Source organism: Rhyacophila brunnea, unplaced genomic scaffold (genome assembly GCF_057557595.1).
Source record: "Rhyacophila brunnea isolate RB1 unplaced genomic scaffold, BYU_Rbru_1.0 scaffold_22, whole genome shotgun sequence".
NCBI classification, from domain to species: domain Eukaryota; kingdom Metazoa; phylum Arthropoda; class Insecta; order Trichoptera; family Rhyacophilidae; genus Rhyacophila; species Rhyacophila brunnea.
The window spans coordinates 6,334,683-6,347,196 of NW_028232882.1; the positions used below are offsets into that span (position 1 = coordinate 6,334,683).

Consider the following 12,514-nt stretch of genomic DNA (forward strand, 5'->3'; position numbering starts at 1 on the left):
TTCTCTGTCCTCCCCGACGTTGGAGATCACGTTTAAGACAGCGCACGAAATGGAAAATTATACGAACTAAAACGCTCGATGATTTTCAGAAAATAACACATTTAAAATATGTACCAACTTACAAATAAGTGGTTTATAATTTTGATTTTTTCGTTATATACCTACTTAGATCAGATGGTCATATGAAATAAAAGTCTTAAAACTTGTAACATGCAAAAGTTGTCAGCGGCGCAGGCGGAAAATGGGGTTTAGAGTAGGTATACGTTTTATAACCTATTTTTGCACTTTTTACTACACTGGTACCTACGCCTATTTGCCTGATTATCGCATAAAATTAGATCAAATGATATTCACTTGTATTAATATATGTAGTAAGTAATAAATACATAAGTAATGTCAATATGTAAAACAAATAATTTGTATGTATATTTCATCATTTTTATCCCAAAGCCGGAGTGCAAAGTTATGGCACGTTCTAAATATTATTTTTTACCATCAGTCCGAAGTTTCGTATAAAAACCTGTAAGTATAATATTATAAAGTAAGTAAGTGAATTTAATTACTTTTTAATAATTCACAAACCGGGACGCAATATATAATTTTTCCTCGAAACGTATCGATAATTTCGACAATTTCACGAACCAGAGCTGCGTCCCGGTCCATTTCGAGCGCTTTTTTGAGCTCATCTTTTGGGTTTTCCGAAACAGCACCTTGACTAGTCCACATTAAACTGTAAGTTTGCACTATTTATGGCGGATCTTAGCGGCCTACTTCCAGCCTTCGCTACTGACACGTCACGCTTAATAATATTAGTGGTATTCGCTGTTGGTATTTAATTGTATGTTATAGTTTGAACTGTTTCGAGGCCCCATTTTATATCTTCTGACGAATCGATTACATCATCTCCGTCAAAGAAAATCGCCGCCGGCCTATCGAATCTTTCGGTGTAATACAGAGTACAGACATTAGTTGATAAATAAAAGAACTAACTAGCAACACTCGCATACTATTGTTATCTTACGAGTACATTGACGTAGCGCCATGTCTTTAGATAAGTTTAGTGGTTCATAACCGGTGCACCGCTAGCTTGTTGCAAGTGCACCGCGAAAAACATGATAAAAGCAGAAAAATTCGCGAAATAGTGAAAATCGAAAAAGTCCTTCGCGAAATTATGTAAGCCGACGAAAGATCTAATGTGATTTCGATTTTGCCGAATCGATCGCACGCGTCTTCCATTGGCCTCACAGCATGGCCCCCACACCCTGATGCGGGCCCCCAACCTATCGATAAGGTTAAGGGCAGTGTGATGTTCTACAGTAGCGTTCCCCAACTGGTATCCCGTGTAACCCCAAGGTTCCGCGAGGTAAAATTAGGGATATTTCGTCTATTTTTGGCGATACTTTGTATTTTTTAATAAATCTAGAATTGTCGGCACTTGGCATCATATTATGAAGCACTGATCACGACTCCATTTTGTTGTAGTCAAGTAACTTGCAAACCTTTATCATATTGGATAAATAATGGCCATTGTCATTAGTCAGGAAATACACTAAAAATAACTATAAAATTAAATTTTACACTTAAATTATTAATTAATTATATCATCATTATTATTACACTTAATTCCATCATACAGTCATTTTAAATGTTAATGAATTTGAAATAAAATAGCGCCGCAGGCGACTTTTTTTCTATATTACAGCAAATTTGTGGTGTACGGTTATCTTACTTAATACTTTGGACGCGGAAGACGCACACGGCGCGTAATGACCAGGCGGCCGATCGATGTAATTAACGTGCATTTTAAAGGGGGCAATTAAAATCTCATTATCTCTTCAGCAGCGAAAGCGTTAACTTGTCGAATCACCACGCCGGGCCCCTTTAAGCCCAGACTCCCAGGCCCTGTCAGCCCCCCGCTTGTGGGGGCCATGCCTCACAGGCGCCACTTGCCGAACCCTAGAATACCCCACCGAACCATCCGCCTTCCGAAGTAGATATGTTTCCTCCACTTAAACGAAAACATTTCCGGGGGGATTATTTCCGCTATAACAGAACATTTAACATTATTGGAAGAAAAGATTGCATATTACTGCCCTTCCTTAAATATAGAAAATTATGACTGGATATGAAATCCATTTGCTACGATTGATAGGTACATCGAGTTGCGAATTTCCGTACCAAGAAGAAGAATTATTGGTCACCTTGTCAACGGATCGTACTCTAAAAATTAAATTTTCTGAAATAAATATGGAGGAATTTTGGATTTCTGTCTAAGACGAATATCCAGCTCTCTACATGAGGGCACTGAAAATCTTGTTACTGTTTTCAACATCCTATCTGTGTGGGCTTGGTTTCTCAACAACAACTAATCTAAACACTAAAAAACGAGAAAGACTTACGAATTTAGACGAAGAATTATTGAGGGTAGAGTTGGGTATTTCCTGAGAAAATCTCAATCTCGAGATTCGGGATTTCCCGAAATGATGAAATTTTGAATTCTCGAGATTAGGGAATTTCAGAAAAGAATTCTCGGGAATTCTCTAGAAAGAACATGTAAAAATCCTAGCATCAGTGTAAAAACAGACGAATTCGAAAAAAATATGATTTTTTTTTATTATTTATGTAAGAAGACATACAAAATAGACGTAGAAAACAAAAATAATTCAAAACATTACTTATTAAAATAGACTTTCAAAAAACACAGACTGTCAATCGCTGCATCTGACAATCGCGTACGCTTTTGAGACACAAAATTCCCTGATGTTGCAAAAATTGCGCTCATTTTGAGTCGACGTTGGCTTCATTGTGATGCCCCGACCAGTCTTTGAACGTTTTGTTTTTTCTGTCCACTTTTTCCATACAGAAAATCGTTTTTTCAATTAATATTTGATAATGAAGAAAACCCGAATCCCGAGTAAATATTCTCGAGATTCGGGATGGAAAATCTCGAAAATTTATCGAGAATAATTCCCGTCGGAAAAATCCCGAAACCCAACTCTAATTGAGGATAGCTATATCAAAATAGTCGATCTAATATTTCTGAAATCTGCATAATCCGACCAGCTCAGGTATCATATTAATTGATTTTCACATCAAATAAATTTCATTTTGTTAAGGGTAATTTTAGTTACAGTTTTTTTTTCCATATAATATGTAAGTATATATTTTTTCTTTGTTTTCTGACCGTTTGATTTTGGTGCACCACAAATTTTTCTTATGATCAAAAGTTCACCGTGACTTCAAAAAGGTTAAGAGCCACTGCTTTAGACTGACAATCATTTAACATTAATGCAAGTTAGACTTACAATAGGTGCTTAATTATCGCATGCCATGCGGTGCGACGATTGCAATCAAACTGCAGGTGATAAAGGTGACTCTATTACCTAACCGGCAAACATGGCAACCATACGGCCGCGTGTCCGATTGCCCTTGTGTGCATACAAACGAAGTGAAGAGACGGCAAAAAATGCAGCGAGTGAAAGTCTGTAGTCGGAATACAGTAGAGTTAATCCGCTCCCACCATCGAACACAACGTAAATGCGACACAATTTTTTTATTGTATGTGCAGATCGGTTCATGACAAAACAGAACAGAACAAAACAGAACATGACAAAACAGAATAGTCAGGGAAAAAATAAAACATTCATTTTTGTGGAATCTATACTTATAAAATTTAAGTTTATAAACAAAATATAGGTATAAGGAATAATGGGAACTGAAATACCTAACGGGTAAGGAGAAGCAGGCAACCGATCTCGAGTAAGGTAGAATACGGGATAAATTTAAACACGTGTGACAACTGCTCTCAGTTTATGCATTGACGCTCATTTAATATCCGTGTACTACACACATTATTGCACTTCTATAATGCGTGGTTAATTTTCGTATGACACTCACACATTCACTCCCCTGCGTCAAAATTAACTGTATTGGTATATAGCCTATCGGAATGCTATTTATTATCTGTTCTGTGACTTAAACAATGTGTATCTATGCGCTGTACAAGTGTGTGTCTTTCCGTGATGATTTACTGAATTAATACTGAATACAAATGTCAATTTTAGTGTGAATCTGGAAAAAAATGGCTGCTATGACGTTTTAAAAAATCTATAGTACTTAGTACTGATTGGCTAACTCTTTATTACATGATATAAACATTTAAAATAATCAATTACAATATTAATTAATGAAGTGATATAATAATTACATAATATATTATACAACAGTCTTTGGAGCACCTTTTGTATTCTATCACTTTTGCAGTAGGTATGTATTTATCTTCACATTTCAGTCCCATTGTTATGGACAATAAGGTTTGCAAACCCCGGATTTCGGGATTAGCTTTCATACATTTTTCATTTGAAATAGCCTATTTTGTGAATTAAAGAAATATAACTTAGATTACATATGGCCAGTTTTATAATAATAATAATAATAATAATATAACAGCATATAAAACAGACTAAATTTGTGATAAAATTCTAAATTCAAATTCGCATTATTGGCGGGAAAATCACAATTATTTTTACCAAAGACATTGCACGGTGCACAGTCTAATCTCTTTGATTTTTACATATTAAGTTAATGTCAATTATTGTAATAAATAAGATGTCTTTAATATAAATGGTTTTCGTTCGTCATAATAATTGGGATAACGGATTAAGGGTGGTGGCCTCTGAGAAGACAATTTTAAAAATTGCAATTTAATACATTTTATTTTTAAGTTTCGTTTTACTAGTACCTAATCAATGACATTATTAATGGACGACGCACTCAATACAGTAGCTAGCAAGTAAATTCGCGCATTCGCATGCATAGGTAGACGTCACGCAATTTCCATTATGCGATATCACACATCGGAAATTTATAGCAATATGACTTTTATTGTAATGGCGTTAGAGCAGTGTTTCTAATGTCAATGTTCATTTGAGCGAACCCGTTCGAACCGAACCATTCGGCAGACCCAACAAAAAGCATCAGGAATTTATAGCAATATCACCTTTATTGTAATGGCGATAGAACAGATTATGCCATTCGGCAGACCCGACAATAAAGTGAGTGTCATTTTCTTTTCCAGATGATTCTTCCATATTAATGTCATTGTACCTAATCAACACGACGTATCTAACACATCGCTCGAAATATAAAATTTTACGAACCGGAGCGCTTGATAATTTTCCGAATATATTAACACGGTTATCTAATTTTAAGTAAGTATATTTTATAAAACCAAATGTGATTTTTTGTTATTATGGTCTATATATCTCAGATGGCTAAATTATTTTTTTCCACGAGACGAAGCGATATTTTTGCCGATCTCATGAACCGGAACGGCGGTCCGGTCCATTTCGAGCCCTGACTCAGTAAGTCAGATTTTTATTATTGCATTGCATTTTATGAATATTTTTATTTTATCTTATTTACTTATCAATATTATTTACCTGTCAATATTAAAATGTAGTTTAATAAGTAGGTGACAAAACGATATACCTATTATGAAAAAATTATTCAGTTTCAACGTAGGTATTTATATAATAGTTTATAATTGTATTCTCGATAAAAAATATAAATGGATATAACTTAAAATCCTTTTTATTTATATCGTATTACTTAAATAAAAGTCTAAAACAATAGACAATTATCAACAATTTCGATTGTAGTTAACATCGAACAAATTTACTACTTCCTCTCAAAAATGCCAATAGTGTTGTTCTTTTTCAAATTAAAAGAGGGAAAAATTATGTTTTAAATAAAAGTACTTAAATATGTGCTATTTAATTATGCATGTTTTATTAATATATAATATGTTACACAGGGCTTCTTTAATATTACATGGGGCCCTGTACATAATATTCCACTATGATAAATTCTATAGATTTAATTAATTTCAATTGAACAATAATATTCATTCGAATTAGCTACATAGTAAAAATAATATTAATAAATTATTTATATACCTACCTACCTACCTAAGTTTCAATTATAATGTCATTATGTTTATATTGTTACATTATACCTAACATTTTGATTTTATCATTGTAATAATAGGTAAACGTTATGTTAACGGTTCCTATATAATATTTATTAATTAAATTAACTTTTAAACGCGATATTAATAGCGTATAATTTTAAATCTAGTTTTATTTTAAATTATAGGTACTTATGCTATTTAAAATGTAATTTAAAAGTAAATCTACATTAGCTAAACTGACATGTTTTTTTTATTAATTTTTAATAACTGATAATACCAGTAGCGAAGGGTGGAGATAGGCTGTTACGATCCGCCATAAATAGTGCACATTAAACTTTGTTAGTCATATATATTTATTTTATTGAATTAATTCTACAATTTATAGATAGTGATGGTTAGTTTTTGAAAATCAATATTAAACCCTGCCTAACCAGACCATACTATGTTTGGTACACTTTGGGCAATACGACAAAATTATATATATTACACATATTGTTGGTTCATTTTTTTTTAAATTCATTAAGCCCTGCCTAAACCAAACTATAATAGTTAAAAAAATATTATGCTATGTATAAAATATGTTATGTATGGTTTAATTGCATAATTTTAGATATTCTATATATAGATTGACGAGTATTTTTGACTGTTATCTATTATGGCTAGGTTTTCGCAGGATTTAATTAAATTTGAAAAACTAGCCATCACCATCAATGAAAAGAAATACGTATGACTGACAAAGGTTAGTGTGCATTATTTATAGCTGATCTTAACGGCCTACCTCCACCCTTCGCCACTGGATAATTAACAAATAAATGTTGACAGCAGGAAATTATTATAATTTTCAGCTATTTATTAGGTATATTAAAAAAATAACAAACCTGTGAATCCTAATGTGAGGAGAATTGAAAGAATCTTCTTCATTGCGGCTATCATATTGTTTCATACAATAACAAACGCACTTGTTTATAATTTAACGAACACACAACAAGTCACAACAATAGATTATTTATTTTATCAACTAATATTCACGACTGATTTTGGCGGCCGGCACTTTCGACTGTCACCTGCTGCGTTTGACACTAAACTTTTCTAAATTTAAAACTAGCGCGGGAAAAGATTAGAATAAAATTATTCGCGTGAGTGTTGCAATTGTGTAAAAAAAAATCCGGCCTCAAGTTCGTTGGCAAGTACTGCACCGCAACTTTTTAATTGCGGCAAAATTGAATAATAATCAGGAGGGCGCTGTGGAGAAAAAATCTTGCGACGATGCTACGTTAATTAAGTGGCTCGAGAAGTTTGTTGAGAATCTAAAGTTGGGCGAAAGATGCGACAGGAATTGTTAATTCGCTCAACTTTGGTTAAGTTAGGTTATGCGATTATAAAGATATCGCAGATGGAAGCTACGTGGGCAACAAACTAGCAACTCGACGAGAATAATTCGCGAAAATAGTTGAGAGCGTACTGCGAGACGCGAGCGCACACGACCACACGGCAACAAGAGTTGAAATCGACTGATATGGCTGCGTAAAAGTATATTAGTCTATGGGTCTGCGTCTGAATATTTTTGATCCCCACTTACGACAAAAACAGCTGACTTTGAATTTGTACAGGTATAAACTATTTACTTGTTAATGGATGGACCTTCTCAACAATAAACACCTGAGCGTGTTTTATTATTAAGTGCTCGATTTACCTTGTTTTTACACTGTTTTCGGAATCGTTTCCGCAACACGTGAGAAATGCAAAACCACGTGGTCGTATTTATAAAAATTGAAAATGAAATATTGTCGCGAAAAGATGACAGTGACGCGCGTATTTACTCTTATTATTTTAATACATAATACATTATTTAATATTAGAGATAGCACGCGAAATCCGTGTGAAATACCAAGATAAAAAGTGGACAGACATTAGATTGATTAAATTAATGTGTTTTTTCTCAAATGGAGAATAATATGAAAATTGCAGCGAATGGACCGCCCCATTGCTAATTCACGAATACACAACCACGGCCGTCCAAAAAGTGTCAATACTTTTTGACTGACACTTTGGTACTGACATACTCCTGGACTTCCCGTCTTCAATGGGGAGCCGGAATAAAGTTTTGTAGGCCTAAAGCTGCGTTGACAAGGTCCAAGTACGATCCAAGTAGACTTGGATAGGAATAATTAGTATGAAGATGTCTCATCCAAGTGACAGCTTCATACTATTTATTCCTATCCAAGTGACAGCTCCATACTATTTATTCCTATTTAAGTTAACTTGGATGAGTAGGACGCGGTCCATACTAATTATTCCTATCCAAGTCTACTTGGATCGTACTTGGACCGTGTCAACGCGGCTTAAGCGGCCTAAGCGTGCAGCTTGGTCACATAGTCAATTAACAGAATATGAAAGACTTATAACGTATCACTTGGCTATCTGGATAAAAGGGAATATGTTAGATTTAGAATTCTAATTATAGTATGGACCTTGATATAAAATTTCAACCTAATAGCTTTAAGTGTAATATTAAGATTTATACCATTAAAATTGTAACTAATTTAGTAATAGGAATAGTTTGTAAATCTATGTAAGATCTTGTTTTATGAGTTTGAATGAGATGGGTGTAAAAGATGTAAGAGTGGAAGAGAGTTAGCATGAAAGTTCTTTTTGTATTGACTGTACTCTCAAACGAAAATTTAAAAACATTTAATGAAGCAGTCGGAAGAAACACGTGGTGCGAGCGGACGCAAGTTGAATTCGTGTACTCCGCGCCAAAAATAAACTATTGTTTTAATTATTAGCATATAAGTGTGTAGCAAAGAAAATCACTGAAAATGTAAAGCCACGTGCTTATAACCAAAAAAAAAAGACAAAGACTTTTCATTTAACCCAATTTTTTTTTGTGAATCCTGAGTTCGACACAGTTCTGAGCTAGCCCAGAACTCGGTATATCCAGCAGTGGCGAAGGGTGGAGGTAGGCTGTTAAGATTCGCTATAAATAGTGCACACTAAGCTATGTTAGTCATATTTATTTGTTTTTATTGAATTAAGACTACAATTTACAGATGGTGTTAGTTAGTTTTTAAAAATCAATTAAACCCTGCCTAAACGAAACCATAATAGATTTGGTCTAATTTGGGCAATACGACAAAATTGTGCACAATTTTTCACTCATAGTTATTTGTTTTCGTTGGATTAAAACTACATATTACACATATTGTTGGTTCATTTTTTTAATTCATTAAGTCCTGCGTAAATCAAACTATAATAAATAAAAAATATTATTCTATCTATAAAATGCTCAAAGTTATGTATGATTTAATTGCATAATTTTAGATATTTTATTGATAGACGTGTATTTTTTGACTATTATCTATTATGGCTTGGTTTTTCAGGGTTTAATTGATTTTTTAAAATCTAACCAACATTATCTGTAAATTGTAGTCTTATTTCAATGAAAACAAATATGTATGTCTGAAAAAGTTTAATGTGCACTATTTATGGCGGATCTTAACAGCCTACCTCCACCCTTCGCCACTGATATCCAGTACGGGTCTAGGACGATTTGGCACCGCGAACTGGCCTCCGCCGATTGGCCTCCGGTAATTGGCCGCCGGTACAATCGGACGCCGACCCAATTGGCCTCCGGGACGATCGGACGCCGGTACAATCGGGCGCCGGCCCAATTTGACACCGGCCCAACTGGCCTCCGGGAGATTGGACGCCGCACGGCTGAATAAAATGCGCAAAGGAAAAGACCTACGTAACGACTTGGTAGAGAAAGTAGACGCGACACTTTAATATGCTTCTATCTACTTAGTGGTTGTACCTAATATATTTTGCGCTTAACGTATTTTTATTATTATTAATAATAATTATTACTTATGCTTTATGCTGTTTATAAAAAGAAAAGAATTTTTCCTCGTCAGAACTTGAAGATGTGCATAATTAAGTGGTTTATTGTGTTTACCTACCTATTCATATTAAAAAAAAAACAAATATTAATAATGAATTGGTTGGTTAAAATAATATCTTTCGGCGTTTTTTCGATTTCATGTTATTATAATTGAACTTTATATGTGTACATAATCCGTAAATAAGTATTTTGAAGATTATGAAATTACAAACAATATAAGTAGGTAAACTACTTAAAAGGTACCTACATATTACATTATATATTATGTTGACAAAGCGAATTTGTAACTTTATTGGAAGCTTTAGTCATTTAAACATGATTTTGAATACTGGATAAGTCAATCCTCCCAAGTAATCGTTTTATACCTTATCATATTATAGGTTACCCAGTTTGGGGGTATCGATAATTTTACAAATAACATGTTTTTATTTGATGTAAAGTTAAAAATCCATACCTACCCAATAATTAGTTAATGGATATCTCCAGTTTTTTTTAAATTGTTTTATTTATAAAAAAATTGACAATTAGGTACCTTTTTATTGTTAAAGGTTTTCAAATTAACTCTCGCATAGAATTCTTAAATCATTGGTTTTGTATAGCAATTAATTATATAATATAATTCATATTATTTATTGTATCTAATACCTCATAAGTACCTAATGTATTTATATTCTTATAAATATATAGGTTATTAAGTAATAGGCCTACTTGGAGTTGTACAAAAACTATCGGACGTATTGAGACATTTTGTAGTTGTGAAAGAGTCCATTATAATATGCAATTGGATTTCTACAACCATAATCCTGTATAGTTTTTAAATACGGTTATCAGCACCTTTAAATGATTGTATTTCTGAAGCCTTTCCTTGTTCATTACATTAGAATCTACTAAATAAATAATATATATACCTCAGAGGCAGACGGCGGCAACTGCCATATTCTCAATTTTTTTCAAAGAGCAAAAAAACAATTTATATTTTTGATGAATGCCTATAACTAATAAGAACTAAAAACATAAACAAAAGGCGATCATCTTTTTGGTAACTTTAATTCATTAAAGCACTGTTAGAATATTTAAAAAAAATTAAACGTTTAATTAAATTAAAAATATAAACTAAATTATTATTAAAATAAGCAGTAATGATTAGCATCATATTGCCTCTTACGCGAAAATAGCCCATCATTCCGACACATTGTCTTGATCCCAAAGTCAACCGACAAGAACTTGGCAATCATTTAGTTAGACAGTCACGAAGATTGACTGTAGGACATTTTTATCAATTATTAAAAATGGTTTCATCTTAATTATTCTGTCAAAAACTCATTTCTGAAAAAAATGGAGTTGCATTAATCTGCTTCCGAAGAACAGGAATAACGTTGTGGAATTTATATTCAATCGTGAATTTATCATAAATGTCACAAATTTATATAAGTAATATTACACTGACACTGCCACAATGATCAAAGAAAATGTCTATGACGATGATTATACATTTTTTTATTTTACCATTTTTAGTTGTTATGAAAATCTGCCCCGAAAATATACTCCGAAATTATGGTCTATGTATACAAAGGTAAATAATCATTAGGTATAGATAATGCAAAAGTTAAAAGCATTAACCCTACAGAATGCACCTAGATCAGTGATGGCGAGCCTGTGACACTAGTGTCACGCGAGATAATTTTTCATGGCACGCGAATGTTTTATTTTAAAAAGAGAAAAAAAACTACAATAATTTAATAATATACAAGAAAGTTTTGCAAATAAATTAATGTTCCTATAAGTAAGTATATAATATTAAAAAATCATAACGACAGAGCAATGCGTGTTTTCTTCGGTGTTTAATATTATTTTTACCAATCGACGAAAGTCAGGCAAAAATGACAGATAAAAATATTCAACCAACAATGATGACAACTTGATAAAATTTATCGGCAGTCATTCAAATATAAACAGCTGCTTATTATTTTACCTCAAACATAATCGCTAAAAACCGCTTAGTGATAGGGAATATTATAATAATATGAAAGAAGCGTTGCTAAAATGCTTCCACGATCTCCTTGAAATTTTGAAAACAAGGAAAAAATTATTCAACGAATAAAAGATTAGCTTTCGGCTAGAAACACGGTGAAAATATAATTCGAGAACTTCATTATAATCTTTAAACTTTTTTAATAGCATTCTTAAAAACTGGTTTTCATCTTTTTCTCATGAAAAACTGCTCGGTGTGTCAGACAGTCGAAAAATTATAATAGGGAAATTTTGGCCGGCGTACGTAAAAAGGTTCGCCAACCCTGATCGAGATAATACTATTAAACCTATTTTTCTCCAAAAAAGGGGTTTTCAAACTGTGTTCACTCCTATAATTCTGTTTAATATAATATTTCTTTTATTGTGTTAACTGTCAATTCATGGTAGAAATGAATTGTATTATTGATTAAATTTAATAAAACGCAATTTTTTATCGTACTGACTAGACTAGCCACTGGGTGGACGAAACCGGTCGCAGTTATAAAGGTTCATCTGATTGGGTCATCGATATATTTAATATACATATTAAATTCTGTTCGTTTCTACATATTAAGTCATAATTTGTGTTATGCTCATAATTATTTAATTTATAAATACGTGCTGCAATATAA

General features: G+C 32.9%; 1 protein-coding gene across 1 annotated transcript in view; it reads right to left on the reverse strand.

Moving 5' to 3' along the window:
• The window catches only part of LOC147069981 (uncharacterized), a 284,640-nt gene extending 277,156 nt beyond the window's left edge, over window positions 1–7,484 (reverse strand). The window contains exon 1 of the mRNA XM_085949631.1: window positions 6,850–7,484. Coding sequence (XP_085805757.1) covers window positions 6,850–6,904 — 55 coding nt within the window. The 5' untranslated portion in view covers window positions 6,905–7,484. The remainder of the gene's footprint in view (window positions 1–6,849) is intronic.
• Window positions 7,485–12,514: the final 5,030 nt, after the last annotated feature.